Source organism: Myodes glareolus, chromosome 8 (genome assembly GCF_982192425.1).
Source record: "Myodes glareolus chromosome 8, mMyoGla1.1, whole genome shotgun sequence".
NCBI lineage: Eukaryota > Metazoa > Chordata > Mammalia > Rodentia > Cricetidae > Myodes > Myodes glareolus.
Window position 1 is genome coordinate 13,585,000 of NC_142033.1, and position 19,273 is coordinate 13,604,272.

General features: G+C 35.6%; 1 protein-coding gene across 7 annotated transcripts in view; it reads left to right on the forward strand.

The window, feature by feature from the left end:
• Nucleotides 1-19,273, forward strand: part of Cnot6l (CCR4-NOT transcription complex subunit 6 like) — an 81,515-nt gene that overhangs the window by 18,391 nt on the left and 43,851 nt on the right. For 6 of the 7 annotated variants that reach the window (XM_048426117.3, XM_087908853.1, XM_085691603.2 and 3 more), the window contains 3 exons: nt 3,409-3,530; nt 6,307-6,493; nt 8,539-8,624. In XM_048426117.3, the coding sequence (XP_048282074.1) occupies nt 3,419-3,530; nt 6,307-6,493; nt 8,539-8,624 (385 nt within the window). In that variant the 5' untranslated portion in view covers nt 3,409-3,418. Of the gene's footprint in view, nt 1-3,408; nt 3,531-6,306; nt 6,494-8,538; nt 8,625-19,273 lie in introns of those variants that run through there. The other variant, XM_048426148.3, reaches the window with a different exon arrangement.

Below are 19,273 nucleotides of genomic sequence, written 5' to 3' on the forward strand. Positions count from 1 at the left end.
TCCACATAAATAATTAAGAAAATATTTTACAAGCTTGCTTATAGGACAGGCTTAAAGAGGCATTTTCTTGATTAAGATTTCCTCATCCCATGTATGTCTGTCTCGGTTTCTGTCAAGTTCACAAAACCAACCAGCATAGAGGTATTTTCTCAACTGAGGTGTCCTCTTTTCAAATGACCCTATCTAGTTTCTCCAAGTTGAAAAAAAAAAATGGGGCTGGAGAGATGGCTCAGAGGTTAAGAGCTTTGCCTGCTCTTCCAAAGGTCCTGAGTTCAATTCCCAGCAACCAAATGGTGGCTTGCAACCATCTGTAATGAGGTCTGGTGCCCTCTTCTGGCCTTCGGGCATACATGCAGACAGAATGTCGTATACATAATAAAAATAAATGAATATAAAAAAAATCTAACACAATATATAAATAACATCGATCACAATCCCGTCTTGTTAAGTTTTATAAAAATGATAAAATGTTAATGAAACATGCTTTTCATCCATCCTTACTGTATGTAAGGATTATGTATCATGTGTTTGAATGTAGTTCTATTTGCTTTGCTTAATGCTGTATATGATCTTAGAACGGAATAATGCCCATTCATTATTTACATGTGTAGTAGAATTTACATGTGTAATAGAAAATAAAGCTTTTATTTTCTGAAAAATTTGAGAAATATTTAAAATAAGCCAAATGTGCTAGAAATCAAATTTTTCTCTATGAAATATGCTTATATTCCTTGTGCTTTATAAGTAATTATGCAACATTTATAGAAAATAGCTTTTATTATTATTACTAGACTTGGGCTTCCAACTGGGTTGCCAAATGATACAGAGAACATCAGGACCGCCCCTTGGGTTCTTGGTGTCAATAATAAATCAATTTAGGAATGAACTTAAAGGGAATCTCAAGGCATTTTTATTAGAGTTTAAAGAAAAAAAAATCCCAGGATGGGCAAGCTATAAATCCTCAGTAGGTGCAGAGAAGGGAAGAAAAAAGTCACACCATGGAAGTCAGACACATACCAAGCAGCCACATGGCAGGGAGGGGAATTTTAGGAAAAGAGTAAGAAAATCCAAAGTATTAGGAAACCATATTTACGTTCTGGACCATACCCAAAAGAAAGAGAAAGAAAAGAAAGTAGAAAAATTGTACCTTTCTAACTCAGGCCTCAGGAAAGTAGGCAAACTGGTCAAACTTCATGGTAGCTTGTAGTGACTGCAAGGGATAGGGAGTAGGGATTCTGGGGAGAGTCTAGTATCTCATTAAAAGAAAGTTTATTGCATCTATCTATCTTTTTAGCATGGCTTAAGTTGAGCCAACTTTGTAGATGTGGTCACGTGATTGACTTAGCCCAACTGGCATGTTAGGTCTCCACCTAGGCTAGAGATTCTGTTCTCTTGGCAAGAAGGATTTTTTTTTTCTACTTTAACATTGTAACTCCAAATAACATAATATGATGAGATTAGAATTGAAGAGTTCACCTGGAGACTGGTGATAAATAACCAACGAAGAAAACTTGCCCTCTACTCCTTTAAGTAGAAAGAAAACTGACATAAGAAATTTTGATTGTGGTCTTATAAAGCTAGCTTTGATTTCTTGGTGCAGGATGGAGTACTACTATGCCTTATTTTTGATATGCAAAAAATTTTACACCTCCTAAAAGTAACTCTTATATTTGGAATACTATTCTTAACTTAGAAATAGGCACAAATTTGAATACTTGGTTTAAGGGCATTATGAGAAAGAAAGAACAAAGAAAAATGAGCAAAGAACCAACTGTAGAGCTGAGAATGCAGCCTAATGGTGGTGATCTTACATGGTGTGTGCCAGGTTACGACAAAATAAAAAATCAACTAACTATATGTAATTTGTGATAAGGATAACATTAGATCCTTAATTAGACTCGTGATGTTTTCATTTGCTGTTGTTTGATCTGAAGTGGATTTTATCTTCTGTCTGCTATCAAATCAAGTTTTGTATTGGACGCCTTGAATAAAGTTATTATCAGGGCTTTTTGTCATCTGCTTCATACTTAGCACATTTTATGATTGATTTCGTCACTATCGGTGATTGTCATTATGAAGTCAATTATGTTTTATTTTAGTTGGCATGGCTCTATAATTTATCTAGGACTTTTAAGAACAAAAGGGAGTGACAATAATTGCTTCAGAAGAACAGATAATGTATTTACCTGATTAGAATGTGTTGATGGCAAGTAACAGAAGAAAAAGCTCAGCTTGCAATAGTCAGGAAAGCATACTGTTTGTGGGCGCTGCACGTGTGATTTATTGAGAAATCTGCCTTTTCTTTTGTCTGTTTTCTAGAATGCCTTATGAGGTCAGCTTTCCTTGTCGTTGGATGGCTGTGTGGAACTATCTGGGCTATACTCTTGTTTATGATCAGCAGGAAAGAGGATTCTACTTCTTACAAATAGAATGAGTCTTGAGCATTGTCTAAACTAATGCCCGTGTCAAGGGGAAAAATCATATGCTATCAGTCTTGAAATATCTGAGTATTACTCAAATGGAGGGATAGAATTATAGAACTCTTAGACTAGTTGGAGTTCTATTAAGGAAACTTGTTGTAAGATCAGCTTTTCTAGGAAAACAGTGCAGTTTGCCACAGCAGAAGGGAATTGGGGAGCAAGTGTTTTCTGCAGTCTATTTGCATTTCCCCTCAGAGGCATCTGTTAAAAGAGTTTCTCCAAAAGCCTAGTACTGTAGTGTTTTTCTTCAAGTGAGAACGTTGTAGTATAAGATGATTTAACTATCTTGGTGGTTTGGGTAAAGAGTACACCAAGACAGATTACTGGGGGTGGAGGGATGGTAAGACATTTCTTAGAAGAGTTATTATAATGTCATGGACAAAGGGACAGCAGCATGGTGGAGGCTTTGAGGTGAGTTCCAGCCACAGCACCAGAGAAGTATAGGGAAATCTCTGAAGAGAATAAGAGCCCACTTGGCAGAGTAGGGAGATTTTTCTTATACCTTCTGAGGATGGGGAGGTTTACCAGAGGCTGCAGCCAGATTCTTAAGATTTGCAAGCAGGAAACAGGGAAGGAGAGAAAAAGAAAGCTTAGCACATTTTCTTTTTTTGGTACTATATTATTTTTAATTTTTTATTTGCTCATACTATCCCCCCACACATTGACTTCCCCTTTCCCCCAAATGACTGATTTCCTCAAATCATTATAATAATAATAATAATAATAATAATAATCGTAACTTTAAAAAAAGCTGTGTGTGTATGTGTGTGTTACGGGGTGTGTGTTGGGGGGGCGTGTCAGATGACAACTCTCCAAAGTTAGTGGTCTCCTACCATGGGTTTCTGGGCTTGAACTCATATTATTAAGATTTTGCAGTAGGCACTCTTGCCAGCACTAACTATAATAATTATTGATATTTTTTCCACAGACTAATAGGGATGCCAAAGGAAAAATATGATCCTCCAGATCCTCGCAGAATTTATACCATCATGTCAGCAGAGGAGGTAGCCAATGGGAAAAAATCTCACTGGGCAGAATTAGAAATCTCGGGTGAGTGGAATCTGAAGCGTTTTATGTGAGATATAATAGCAAAAATTGGCAAGAGTATTGCTATATTTATAGGCTCTTTATTGTCTTTAAACTGAGTGAACTAATTGGAAATATGTAAGAATCCTGAGGTATTTAGTGTTTCTTTGATCTTTCTAGATACTTTCCCTTTCTTTTGAGATTGTCTTGAGTAAGAACAAGTATCTGCAGTTAAAGATTTTCAGAATTTAGTTTCTGAGTAAAATTAGTTCTGTGTAATCTAACATTTTCTGTTGGCTTTTCTAGAGTAAGATTTTGCAAATTAAAAATCTTTGGCATCCTTCTATTATCTCAGTGCTGGCAAAGAAGGAACCCTGAACTCTGTGTAGCAATACCTGCTAGTTGTGAATAGGGCATGTTCAGAATTAGTTGAAGTAGAATATGATTTAAAAAATTATTGTCACTCCTGATGTGGGATGTCCTTCTGTATATGTGTTGCTTTTATTGGTTGATGAATAAAGCTGTTTCTGCCAATGACTTAGCAGAGTAAAGCCAGGTGAGAAATCCAAACAGAGATATATAGAGAGAATAGGCAGAGTCAGAGAGATGCCATGTAGTTGCCGAACAAGAGGGATGACTGGAACCTTACTAGGAAGCTACAGCCTCGTGGTGATACACAGATTAATAGAAATGGGTTAATTTAAGATGTAAGAGCTAGCTAGAAATATGCCTAAGCCATTGGCCACTATTGTAATTAATACAGTTTTTGTGTGATTATTTGAGTCTGGGCGGCCAATAAATGAACGAGCAGCCTCCGTTACAAAACCCAGTCTGAAAATGAGAAAAACATCAAATTAAAACTAAAAGACATTGTATAAAATACCCAACTGATACACTTCACAGTTATCAAGATTGTGAAAAGCAAACAAAAAGAGAAAGTACCTTAAGTCAGAGAAGGGTTTAAGAGACATAATTAAAATAACCTGAATTGAATTAAAGAACCAAAAGATACAAAAACTGGTAAATTCCAAATAAAGCCTGAGTTTAGTTACTATTACTGTATCAGTGTTGGCTTCTTTCTTGTGATAAATATGCCGTCGACTATGAGACTCTAATGTTAGGGAATTTAAGCAAAGTACATACAAGAACCCCAAGCCATACTTATCAGTACATATAAGAAGCCAAAAGTTGTCTTTTATCCAGTAGATACCCAGGGTCCTCCTTCAGTTTATCAACCTAAAATGTCAATCCTTTGAGAAGCAAACTCCTTCCCAATATCTGTGTGTTAAATCCTAAATTAACAACTTTTTCTTTTACTCATAGCCTCAGCATTGAATACTTTGTTTTTGCACTAAAATGTAAAATCCTAGTTGATAGTTTGTGGTAGAATAGAAATAAACATTGGGTCTAATTATATAAAAAATAACATTTTCCCTTTGAGATTTTGTATACTCTGTATTCTACTGCCATCTCTCATCTAAATCTTTTTTGAAAGTGATAAATATAATTAATTACTTCATGAGTCTGAAGAGATGGCTTGGCTATTAAGAGCACATAGTCCTCTTCTAAAGGACACAAGTTTGGTTCCCAGCACCCACATCAGGTGGCTTACAAATGCCTCTAACTTAAGCTCCTGGGGAATCTAACAACTCTCGCCTCAAAGCACCTGCAGCCATGGGCACATAGCCACACAAACACATATACTCATTTAACTAAAAGCAAAAGAAATCTTAAAGTTTATTGGTTTGCTTTTATAAAATTTATAAAATAATCTTTATATAAATTCTTTATTTGGCCTGGGATGTGTCTCAGCTGGTAGAGTGATTGCCTAGCATTCATAAACCCTTGGCTTAGGATCAGTTCTCACCACTAAATAAACTGAGTATGGTGCACATGCCTGTAATCTTGTCACTTGGGACACAGAGGGAAGATTAAGAAGTTCAAGGTCCATTCTCAGCTACATAGCAAGTTAGAAGCCATTTGGGGTTACATTAGAGGACTCCATCATAAAACAAAACATTGAACAACTGAGAAGATAACATCCCATTTTTTAAACCCTGAGGCTGGATGATTTGTCCAGACCTGTATTGCTAATAAGTGGTAAAAATCTGAACTTTAAAGCAGGTCTTATTTAGTGCATGCTCTATGCCTAGTTGTTCATAGGCATTGATATGAAACTTACTTCCTTGAATATGTTGCCCATAATGTAAAATTTTAAACTACGGTTGTTAATTTCTAACTATAACATCAGAAACCTGGGAATGACGTTTCCTTTGAGGATACAATGATTTTCCTGATAGCTAATCTAAGGTTGGTTCTAAAAATCATTGTTTATTTAAAATTTGTTGACCAATTTAGGTCCTGGATATAGATATATCTTACACATAATTTTCATGGAGTGTATGAAGACTGTTAGGACTGATTAATAAGATGAAAGCTCATGCTTATTCTGTCACCAGAGTTCAATTCAGCCTTGTTTTATCCTTCAGATCTGGCTTTGGGAGAGGTTTCTGTCAACCTCAGTCACTCTCAGATTCTTTCTGTCTTTCTTTTGCTGTTTATCTCTGTCTCTTGCTCTTTTTCTTCCTTCCCTCTCTCCATTCCATGAAAAAGAGTGACTTGAAATGGAGTTAAATGAAAGGAGACTAGATGTTCTAGCGATCATAGCTTCAGATATAAAGTTAAAATGTCAAAGATAAGATACCTGTGAGTATTTGCCATCTTTTCTAGTACTTACCAGTTCTTGGGATTCAATTTTTGTATTGAGTCTAGAGTTTATGCTTAGTATTTTGCTTTTTAGGTAGAGTGCGGAGCTTAAGTACATCACTTTGGTCATTGACACACTTGACAGCACTGCACCTAAATGACAATAACCTTGCTCGCATTCCACCTGATATTGCCAAGCTTCATAATCTGGTTTACCTGGATCTGTCATCCAATAAACTCAGAAGTTTACCAGCAGAACTAGGAAACATGGTGTCTCTCAGGTGAGGAAACATTAAAGATATGATTCATTATTTAAAATTACAATTTACCAAATAAGAAAGTTATGGGATCTTATTTTATGGTGGGATTTCCGTGTCTGTGAAGATCAAAAGATAGGAATTTAATCTTTCTTTTCCTATGCATTGTAGGTTCTTGCTACTAGTTTCTTTTGACAGACTTGAGGTGGGGGAGATTAAAAGTCTTTCTTAGTTAGAGTCAAGTCTGATAAGACCAATCAGAAAAACTTCAGAAAAATTTGATTTGCTTATAAATGAAACTTTTAGGAACAAAATTCTGTTAGAAAATACATGTTTACATTTTATTTTATTTTTAAAATAATTTATTTATTTATTATGTATACAATATTCTGTCTGTGTGTATGTCTGCAGGCCAGAAGAGGGCACAAGACCTCATTACAGATGGTTGTGAGCCACCATGTGGTTGCTGGGAATTGAACTCAGGACCTTTGGAAGAGCAGGCAATGCTCTTAACCACTGAGCCATCTCTCCAGCCCCATGTTTTCATTTTATATTATAATTCTTTAATGAAACCTAAAAACTTGATAGAAGTGAATTTATAGTTCAAGAATCTTTAAGACTTCCCTTCTTGAGTTCGGGTCTTGCTGTGGTGCCCCAACTGGCCTCAGTTTGCAGCATTTCTGCTCTGGTCCCAAGTCTGGGGACTGCAGACATGTGCCACTACATTTGGGATATTTCTTACAGGAGAAAACATTTTAGGACCTTATTAAATGTTTCCCAATCATTAGTTACTTTTGTATCTCATCTATTGAGTAATGGTTTTGTTGTTGTTACTGTTCTTGTTGGTTTTGGTGTGTATTTGTTTGTTTTTACATCCAGACTGTAGTAGTAATTTTTTTTAAGTTGCTCTTTCATGTTTAAAATTACTATTATGTTATTTGTTCTTTTGCTACTCCCTGATTATATGAATGAATGCTTATTTTTTCCTTTATAATGAAGGCATTATTTTTTCATAATCTGTTCAAAATCTTAGTTTTACAAACTTAGCTCTTCTCTGTGTTGTGTTGTTCTCTTCATTTTTCTTTATTGATTTGTTCCTGTCTGTTCTGTTTGTGCTTTAAGTACATATGTTCTATATTGATTGTTTCTCAGAGTATATTATTTTTTCATATTTTGCCTTTTTATTTTGTAGCGTATGTGTTCCTGGATGTCAGTTTGTACATGTCCACAGCTTGCATGTGGAGGTCAAAGGACAACTTTGTGGGAGTTTATCTCTCCTACAGGTCTTGTGGATCAAGCTTAGGTCGTCAGGCTTGACATCAAATGCCTTTACATACTCAGCCATCTTGCCTGCCCCTTTTTTATGTTTTCTATTTAATTATCATTAGCTTCTGCAATATACTGCCTTGTTCTGTATTTGTCTTTGTATTTTTCAATTTTTTTCTTACAGTATTTTGACATGATTTAGTTATAATAGTTGACATAGGCAATTGACTACTAATTTGTAGTTTAATCCTCAAATTTGCTTAACAATTTACTTTCTTCATGCTGGGTGGTAGCCGTACATACATACATTTAGTCTCAGTGTGTGGGAGACAGAGACAGGCGGATCTTTGTGAGTTCAAGGCCAGCCTGATCTACGGAACAAGTTCCAGGATAGCCATATTTACACATAGAAAACCCTGTTTCAAAAAAAACCACAATAAAACAAAATTCATCTGTAAATTAGCTTGGTTCAGAATCTAACAGGTTTTGGATACTAATAACATCTGTCACTCTGGCATCTTCTAGACATTGTGGATGACAGAAAAACTTGAGTGAGCCTGAGATTGATGTGCAGTTCATATGCCTCTGAATTTAATCTGTGCTACAGAATGAGTAAATGATAGAAATATTTAGTAATTGTAACACTTTAGTAATAGTATACATCATTTTGGGATTAACATGAAGAACTGCCATGAATGTAAACATCACTCATGATTTGTTAGATTAAAGCTAAGAATGACAAATGTAGGTATTAAAGCATGTTACATTATATCGAAACTTTTAAATTTTTTTTTTTTAAACAGGGAATTGCTTTTAAATGACAATTATTTACGGGTTTTGCCTTATGAACTTGGCCGGCTCTTCCAGCTACAAACTCTAGGTTTAACAGGTGAGTGACTTAAAAAGAAGATAATGTTAATACTTAGTATTGAAGTATTATGACGTCTTTGAAAATCGTTTTGTTAAAGTATAGGTAAATTTTGGTATGACTTTGAGACTGTGAGGAGGAATATATAAAGCCATTAGAAATGTAGTGGTTGAGACATTTTATTCTCCTGTCTATTCTTCCTCCCCACTTCCTCCATTCCTCCCCATTTCTCTTCCCTTTTTTGGAGGTAATGTTTTCTACTCTGTAACACAAGCTAGCCTTGAGTTCTCCATATTCACTCTGTATCAGCCCACCCCAAATACTGGAATTACAGATGTGAGCCACCACTTCCAGCTTCATTTTGTTTTCTGTGTGCTAAATCTTACGTAGTTAAAACAGTCATCTAACTAGAAGTAGGATGAAGGGGCAAGCCTATGCCTCTTGATTGAAAACTTATGGAATGTTTATCATTTTTATAAGCTTAGATTCATTAATTAAGAAATTAATACTTTTTACCCCATTTATAGTTGCTTTAATAAGAATAATGCTTATGTTATTTAGAACTTTCAGAACAGCTAGTTTTCTACATTCTTATATAATTGATTACCTTGCATATCCCCAAAAAGTTTGTTATATTACCAACTGAATGGATTATTCTAAATATTTGTTAATTTTACTGTTGTTTATTTTATTAAAGTGTTAAGTCTTAAAACTAGTGTTTCTAGGGCTGAGTATATAACTCAGTGGTGAAGTGCTTACCTGCCATGCACAAAGACCTGGGTTTGATCTTGAGCAACACCAAATGCAAAACAAAAAACCAAAGTTACTACTGCTTGGCTAGTCTTCATTGTAGTGGCATATTTTCCTGCTAACACAAGTTCATTAACATCCCTTCTCTGATTAAAGATCAGGGTTGTCAGACTACATAAAAGAAAAATAATATTGAACTTTGTGCCATTTACAGGAAATAAGAATTTGAGTTATTAAATTAAAAAACTTAATATGTCTAATCTGTTAGTTAGCTATTCTTCACCAACTAACTATAACTTAGCTTTATTCTTGCCTATGAAGACATCCTTCTTACTAAACTCCAGTTAATTCTGTGGCAAATTTAGAGTGCAATAGTGTTTGTTTTTCTTTTGAGTTTTCTGTATTTATACATGTGTAACAAGGTATTTTGAGGATATAATTCATTCATGTTTTTGTATACTATGTACATAGCCTGTCAGTAACAATATGGCAAATCATTCTACTTTCTTGTCCCCCCCCCTTTTTTTGTGATACCTTGTTGTGTAGCTAGGACTGACATTTCCAACTCTCAAGTGCTAGGATTATAGAGATGTGCCATCATGCCCAGCTGCATTTCTGGATTCTTATTTTCAGTAGGAATGTTCAAACTGTCCTCAGTAGTTTTCTCCTTTTTGAGGATCTGTGTAATTTTCCTTTCATTTTATTTTCTGTTCAAGTGATTATATACAGAAGGGCAAAGAGCTTTTAGGAAAGAAAGCAAGCTAGAGCTTTTCCTGCCCATTAAAACTTTTTTCCTTAAGTGATTGAAGGAATGAAATGTCCTTAACAAATGGTAGCTTTATATATACAGGAACGTAACTTTCAAAATAATTCTTTTTTTTTAAGAATTCTTTTTTTTTAAATATTTATTTACTTATTATGTATACAATATTCTGTCTATATGTATGCCTGCAGGCCAGAAGAGGGCACCAGACCCCATTACAGATGGTTGTGAGCCACCATGTGGTTGCTGGGAATTGAACTCAGGACCTTTGGAAGAGCAGGCAGTGCTCTTAACCTCTGAGCCATCTCTCCAGCCCCCTCAAAATAATTCTTGAGTCAGTTTTGAGCTATTTTGAAGTATTTTACATAGAATGAAAGGAAGAAAAGTGAACAAAGCATTTAACATGGCACTGTGAAGCTTAAAAGATACAGTGAGAATGAGCAGCCTTTGTGATTGCAGCCTGAATATCTTCATTTCTTTTTTTTTGAAATCATAGTTACTGAAATTTTAATAATGATTTATATTGTCTTGGTCTTGCAAACTCATTTTAAAAAATTACATTTTGATTTGAAAAATTCAGAAATGGCCATTTTTTTTATTGACTTTACTTTTTTTTATACAGTATAGTTTTATCATAGTCTTTCTTCTCCCTCAAGCCCTCCCAGATCCTACTTAGTGCCCTACAACTGTAGGTATGGCCAATACAGTAAATTGGAAATGCTTCCCATTAAGTCACTTAAAAGTCCAAATGTTGCCATAAAAAGAAGGCTCAGTAGTTAAGAGCAGCTCTTCCAAAAGGACCAGAGTTTGGTCTCCAGAACCCATGTTTGGTGCCTGTAACTCCAGATTCAGGTTGTCAAGCCCTCACACACATGTGCACATTCACTCACACAGATACTCCCACTCCCAACACACACACAATTAGGAAACAAAATTTTAAAATTGTCTTTAATTTTTATTTCTAATTAATTTATTTAATTTTATGCAGAGGCATTTTCCTAGTGGAGTTTTGTTGTTTGAAAAACAATGAACGCATTTAGACTCTAGAAGTTTTATTTCTTTTGGTTTTTCAAGAGAGGGTTTCTCTGTGTAGCCCTAACTGTCCTGGAACCCACTCTGTAGACCAGGCAAGCCTCGAACTCACGGAGATCCCTCTGCCTCTGCCTCCTGAGTGCTGAGATTAAAGGTATGTGCCACCATCGTCCTGTTTTAGAAGTTTCATTTCTACTTTGAGAACCAGGTATAGTAGCACACTCCTTTTAATCCCAGGACACAGGAGGCAGACGGGTCTCTGTTGGAGGCAGAGATACTAACTAGCTACTTTTTTGTTTGACCACTTTTTCAAGGATAGTGGCTGGCATAATGCAATTGAGTAATTCTGGCTAAGGTTCAGTATGTTCCCAGCAAGTAGCAAATACTGTAGCAAGATTCATAAAGCTAGTTATGCTTTGCCTGGAGAACAGTTACATGGTAGTTACACTGTGGTTGCCTTGACCTATTTAGTTGCCCACATGAGTAGCTACAGAGACTTCCTAGTAGAAACAGATAAAGCTCTAGATAATGGTGTGCACTACAAAAGCATAGGACTTGTCTCCCAAAAACACTTTGTAAGAATTTTTTTTTCCTGTACTTTTGAGAAGAAAGTTGACCTTGTTCTTTTCATTATTCTTAACAAGGGTATAATGGTTTATGTTTTTAATCTACCAGTACTTTTCAGAGGTATGATGTCCCAGTTCCAAGCCAACCTCGTCTAGATAGCAAGTTTCAGGCCAGTAAGGTATATATAGATTCTGTTTCATAAAAACAACAGCAGCAGCAGCAACAACAACAAATAAAGAACAGCAAAGGAAAAACAAAAACCATTGGGCAAATTCATATCAATTGGAATATGATAAGTGAATTTGTTCCTTGAAAGTTCAGTAGAATATTTCTGTAAAACTATCATTACTTGTGTATGTTCCTTTGGAAAATACTTTCTCAGTATATTTGGAGTTATAAGAATGATTATTGGGAATTAAATATTTAGTATTTGTGTATGCATATGTGTAAGTTGATGCTTGTGAGTACAGTGTCCAGGGGAGCCAGAAGAGGTACTGGGTCCTCTGGACTGGGAGTCACTGGTGGTTGTCAATGGTGCCCATTTTGGGTGCTAGGTCCTCTGCAAGAACAGTATATGCTCTTAACAGCTGAGTCATCTCTCCAACATTATGATTGAGAATTTCTGATAGTTAATGATTGAGTTGTGCTAGGCTGTACCAGTGTAAAATGGAGCCGAACAACTTGAACTTTAAATTCTCCGGCCTTGTCCATTGCAGTTGGTTATTTAACAGTGTGCTACCACGTCCAGCTAATTTTTTATTAATTTACTTGCCTATTGAATAAAAAGAAAAAGGAGAAAAAGTGTACTTACTAAAAGTGTCTGTAATCTTGATATATTTTTAAAGTCTACTTGTGTCTATATTACCTGCCATTTTAAGCCATTTTTGAGTTTTTCTCTATCTTAAATTATTTTCAGATAAACGTTCATGGCTTTATATTGTCTTATTGTTTTGTCTTGTATTGCATATTATATCTATAATTGGAAATACTTTTCTTTTTTTTCTTTTGTGAAATAGTGTCTATTGCTGTCAGCAGACCTGCTCCAAATATCTCGTCTGTCTAGATATTAATCACTTATTAGATTAATAGTTTGTAAATCTTTTGTAGGCTGCCTCTTTACTGTATTGATTGTTTTTATAAAGATGTAATTCCTTTTTTTGTATTTGAAGTCACATATCAAAAATCTTTATCTGTATTAGTATCCCAAAGCAATTATCCTATATTTTCTTATATGATCATAGTTTTGTATGGTAAGTTCTTTATCCATTTTGAGTTGATTTTTCTGACTAGTGAAAGATAGGGGTGTAATCTCATTTTGTGTCAATTTTGTTGCTTGCTATCAGTTTATTACATATGGCTTTTATGTGTTTAGGGGTTTTTGCATATAATAATTCATAATGGTTCCCAATGATCATTGGTAATTATGTGGTATCACTTATAATAGCACCTTTTTCATCTCTTTTCATTTTTGAGATTTTCTATTTTCTTTAGTTCACATGAGATTTTATTTATATTTTAAAGTATTTGATTTGTGAATCTTTACTATTTTTTTTAAAAAAAATAGTATTTATTATGTATACAATATTCTGTCTATGTGTATGCCTGCATGCCAGAAGAGGGCACCAGACCCCATTACAGATGGTTGTGAGCCACCATGTGGTTGCTGGGAATTGAACTCAGGACCTTTGGAAGAGCAGGCAATGCTCTTAACCTCTGAGCCATCTCTCCAGCCCCCAAATCTTTACTATTTTTACATTCTTTTTAAAAATCATCTTTATTTCTTTCAACCTACTAAATTTAAGTTCTGTTTTTTTCTGGTTCATCAATAGGTTGATTATGTAAAATATTTTTATTTTTTCAATATCAGTTCTTAATACTTTTGCTGTCCCACATAAGTTTGTTAATGTTCCATTTTCATTTTCATTTGTTTCCAGACATGGTTAAATTCTTACTAAGTTTTTGGAACTAGAAGGTTTGAGTTACATGTTCTTTATTTTTTGTGTATTCATATAATTCCTGTAGTTCTTTCCTAAAGAAATTCATGAGAATTTCAGAGAATGCCAGAGAAAACATATTATTTTGTATTTTTTAAATTTGTTGAGAAGTGTTTTTGCCCTAACATATTATGGGCTATCCTGGTGAGTGTTCTGTGTGCTGATGAGCAGAATGTATATTCCACAGTAGAGTGAGATACTCTATAAATGTCTGTTAGGTGCATTTGGTCTATAGCATACTTGAATTCTCATGTTTCTATTGTATCTCATTCTGTTCTGTCTATTGGTGAACATGGGAGAATGAAGGTTGGTGTTGGATGCACATGTATTTTACAGTTGTTGCATGTTCTTGCTCTTCTATATAATAATTTATTTTCCTTTGTAAATTTTTAACTTAAATTTTATTGTAAATATAGCTCCTTGTATCTATTTCCATGGAATATCAACACTCAACCCTCAATACTTTCATTAAAAAAGATTTACTTTTGACAGTTTCTTGATGCATACAATTGATTAAATTTGCTCCCAGCTCCACTCTCCTTCTCTCTCTAGACACCCTCTGCATGTCCTCCTACATTCCTGTCTTGTCCCTTTCTTCTGGATGGGGATCCACTGAGTCTTATGAGTGCCTGCTTACTGGAATGTTGACTGATGTTGTTGGCTTCATCTTGTGTACACTGAGTTCCTGAGTGTAACAAGCATGCCATGTTTAGATGACTGCATTTTACCACACTCTTCCTGTCTTACAGCTGTTACAATCTTTCTGTCCCCCATTCTGTGATAATGCTGAGTCTTGGAGATCAGAGGGTTGGTGTAAATGCTGAGCAATCAACACTTAAGTGTTCTTAGCCCTTCAGCTAGTTATGAGGCTCTGTATAACAAACTGTTGCCCACTACATAAAGAGCATTTCTGCCAAAGCAGCGAACAACACTAATATATAGGCTTAAACAAAATTATTTAGAAGGCAGTTTGACAAAATGTCCACTTAACAAAGCAACAGTAATATCTGTCCAAGGTTAAAGTACCTGGCATGAATTTCCTCCTGTAGAGCAGACCTCAGATGTAATCAGAAAGCAGTTGGTTACCCCCATAATCTTCATGCTTCTATTGTACCAGTTGAATACATTTTGCCTAGCAAGTAGATACCATAGCATTCTGGGTACACTGTTGAGTAATACCATTAATGATTTTTTCTCCTCCAGTGGCCTGAATTGCATCTTCTAGCACTCTGAATACCAGCCACAAAGGAAAATGTTTTTAGGCCAGTTCCAGCATGATTTCTTTTTTCCACAAGCAAAATGTTTTGTGTGTTAATTATGGTGGCAACTAAAACTATGGCAGCAGATTGTGTTGTTTTGGGGCCTCCCCCCCCCCACCAGTTTATCCCTTGCCTAGCATTGGAATTTTATTTTAATAATTCATATCTTCTGTGGAAAGCATTATCCACCCAAGCAGGGTACCTGTGTTCAAACTTTTCTTTTGAATTATATTGTTTAATTAGCTTGCAAAGTAGTGGATTTCCATAAGTGCTTTTCATATAGCCTTAGTTATGCTTAACCCACTTCTCAGCACCCCTTTCCTGTTCCTTTTCCCCTATCCCCACTTAAGCCTCACTGTAGTGAAATTTCATGTGTAGTCTATCCCTTCGACCCTTAAGATCTCTTCCCTTCTACCTCTCATGAGCACTTTCTGGTTTGACCACTCCAGTTCAGATATACTAGTCTAAATATATACAACCAAGTCTGAGGAGCTTATCATTTTGACAGGGCTATCGTATAATTAGTTTCTAGAATTTTCACTAAATTTGGGACAGTGTGTGTGTGTTGGGGGGGTATCTTGCAGCTGAGAAGGAACATTGTGGTATTTGTCTTGCGGGACCTGAGATAACCCACTTACTATAGTATTCCAGTTTCATCCATTTCCCTGCAAATTCTGTAATTTCAGTTTTCTTTACAGCTGAATAAAATTCCATCCTGTATATGTTCCACATTTTCATTATCCGTTCACCAGTTGATGAGCATTTATTTACTAGCTGTTTGATTAGGGCAACAATGAACATGAATGTGGGTGTATCTCTGTAAGAGTATATGGAGTCATTTGGGTATATGCTCAGAAGTGATGTAGTTTTTGTGTGTGGGGGGCAGGGTTTTTCTCTGTAACAGTCCTGGCTGTCCTGGAACTTGCTTTGTAGACCACACTGGCTTCAAACTCCCAGAGATCCTACCTATCTTTGCCTCTTGAGTGCTGGAATTAAAGGTGTGCACCACCACCGCCTGGCAGGGGTGGTGTATATTGATCATATTGTAGATCTTTCTTCAGCTTTTGAGAAACCACTTCACTGATTTCCATAGTGACTACACTAGTTTGCATTCTCACCAACAGTTAGAATTTGTCTTTCCCCACACTAAAGCCAGAATTTGTTGCCATTTGTTTTATTGGTCATAGCCCTTATGACTGGGATGAGATGGAATCTCAAAGTAGTTTTTTTTATTAGATTTTTTAAAATACCAATCCAAATTCCCACTCCCTTCCCTCCTCCTATTCCGTCCACACACCCTCCTACCCCCACACCCAATTCTAAAAGAGGGCAAGTGACCTTGCCCTGTGGAAGGTCCAAGGCCCTCCCCACTATATCTAGGCTGAGCAAGGTATACATCCAAAGAGCATAGGATCCCAAAAAGCCAGTACATGCAGCTGAGACAAATCCCATTGCCACTGCCAGTGGCCCCTCAGTCTACCCCAGCCATGCAACTGTCAGCCACATTCAGAGGAACTAGTTTGGTGCTATGCTTGTTCCTTCCCAGTCCGCTGGAGTTGATGAGCTCCCATTAGCTCAGGTAGACTGTTTGAGTGGGTGAACCCCTCATGGTCTTGACCTCTCAAAGTAGTTTTAATTACATTTCCCTACTGTCTGGTGGTGTTGAACACTTAAAAATGTTTATCAGCCATTCGTATTTTTTTCTTTAAGTACTCTGTTTAGTTTTATGGTCCATTTTTAAAATTAGTTTTTTTGATGTTTGTTCCTTGAGTTCTTTGTATATTCTAAATACTAATCCTTTGTTAATATATAGCTGGCAAAGATTTTCTCATTCTGAGACTGTCTTATCTCTTCACTTGATTGACAGTTTCATTTGCCATACAATGCTTCTTAATTTTATGAGCTCTGGTTTGTTGATTATTCCTGATCAATTGGAGTCCTATTCAGGAAGTTCTTACCTATACCTATATCTTGACGTGTACTCCCTACTTTTTTTTTCTAGCAGTTTCAGAGACCATTAATAATCACAATTAATCTTAAAAGGTATGTATTGATTCCTGTTACTTTGTTGATTTTGTAGTTTTTTTTTTAACCCTTCTTCCTCTCTTGCTTAACTTTTATTTTAGTGTTATTTATTTCCTATAGCCTCGTAAATTTTTCTTTTTGGTCTGAGAGATTTCTTTAAGTGTTTTCTGCAGAGTTGACTTAGTATTCTTAAATTCTTTGAGCTTTTGCTATTGTATAAAGGTTTAATTTTTCCGTCAGTGATGACAGATACTTTATTATAGTATACCTGTATTAATCTGAGTTGGCAGTTGTCTTTCAGAACTTGAGATACAACTGTTCAAGCTACCTGGTGTTTAAGTTTTCAGTTGAGTAATCTGCTTTTATTCTGATGGATCTGTGTGTGACTTGGGTTTCTCTTTTATTGTTTCTAAATTTACGTTTTTATGTTTAGTGTTTTAATTACCACATGATCAAGGGAGTTTCTTTTCTGGGTATTTTGTTGTTTGCTTGTTTTTGTTTGTTTTCTCTTTACTGATTGGAATCCTAAATGTCTCTTGTGTTTGAATTGATACCACTCTTTCTAATTCTAGGATATTTCCTGTCATGATTTCTTTAACATTTTCTGTGACTTTTAGAGTCCTCTTTTCTATGTCCATTCTCTGTAGATTTGATCTTTTCAGAGTCTTACATATACCTTGGAATTCCTGTTGGTATGTTCCTTGTCTTTGTTGTTGTTTGATTGTTCCAGTTCCTTGGCCTTGTCTTCATGCTCTCTTTTCCTAAATCTGCTGAAATTCCTGTTACGACTATTTAAAAAAGTGTTTCCATGCCTTTAGAATGAACTGGTTCTCTTCTTTCTTCTATGCCTGCCACGTATAGATTTGGTTGTTTCAGAATGTTATGTATATCTTAGTCCCGCTGGTATCTTTCTTAACTGTTCTAGCTTTATCCCTGCCTGGATCTAGTTCTACTTATATTCATGGTCAGATATTCTGTCTCCTTGATCCTTACTATTGGTTGAGACCATTCAAGAGCTTTTTATTAGACTTAGTATGTTTTTAATATTCAGCATTTCCACTTATTTTTTTTTAATCTGTTGAATTCTTTGGTATCTCACAATGCCTTTTCCTTTGTGTTCTCAATCGGTAACTTATGTCTTTGATTTCTTTGAACACACATAACAATCCTTTTGAGTTCTCTGGGATTTCATCTCATTTAATATCAGTAGATGTTATTACTGTAGGATCAATGATTTCGAGAAGTTACGTTTTTTTCTTTTACTTACACATCTGTATTTATAGTATTCATGTGGGACTTGAATGTGGTAGAGTTAAGTGTATAATTAAGACTTAGGTTCCTCGGTCCAGGTACTCATTGTGCCTGGTGCAAAGTATATAGGACATTAACTGCTAGGGCAGCCATAGCTTCTTGAACTACCGTTATTTAGGTGTTGTATTAGTCAGTTAATAGCAATAGCCCCATTTGGCTTTAGTAACTGTTGGAGGATAAGCAACTAGTGGTGGTATAGAGAGTTCTCATATTTTAGATAATAAAATAAGGAGTTGGAAAGAAGTTGGATGGGTAAGGAAAAGGATTAAATGTTAGACTTGAAAAAGAAAGCAAAATTGAGGTGGGTAAAATAGCTGGGGTGGGATGGTTGGTATTATACTGTCCACAGATTTTTGAGATTGTTAAAGCTGTGGAAGATAAAAAGTGGATGGAATAAGGATGAGAGAAAGAAGAAAAGATGTAGGAATAAGTATGTAAGATGTGGCAGAAGGGTATAGTAAATAATGGTTTCTAGTAAAGTGGGAGTGGAGAAACATGAAAAACAGTTCTAATACCTGAGTAATCACAAGCAAAACCATCAGGAGTTATGTGTGCAAGAGTGGAGATTAAATAATAGTAGAACATAAAAAATAAAATGAATGCTTATGGAATAAGTTGCTGGCTCAGTTGTGATAAGTTGAGAGGTGAAGTTTTCAAATGTCTCTGGATCTAGCAATTTCCACATAGTGGCAAGAGTGGAGAGTTGAAGCCCATTTTAAATCTATTTGTATGGTAAGGTGAGTTTCTTGTAGCCGTGTCAGCAAGGCAGACAACTGAGGATGTGCCTGTGGTATCTTACTTTTCCTGCCTCTTTTGAAAATTCTTTATATGATTATGTTTCTATTTTTATATTTGAGTTTTCACGGTTTTGCTACACCTTTTGCATTTTGTCATTCTACTTGGAATTTAGTAAGCTTGGTGGATATGTATGCTAATGATTTTCATCAAATTGGAGATGGTTTTGTCTCC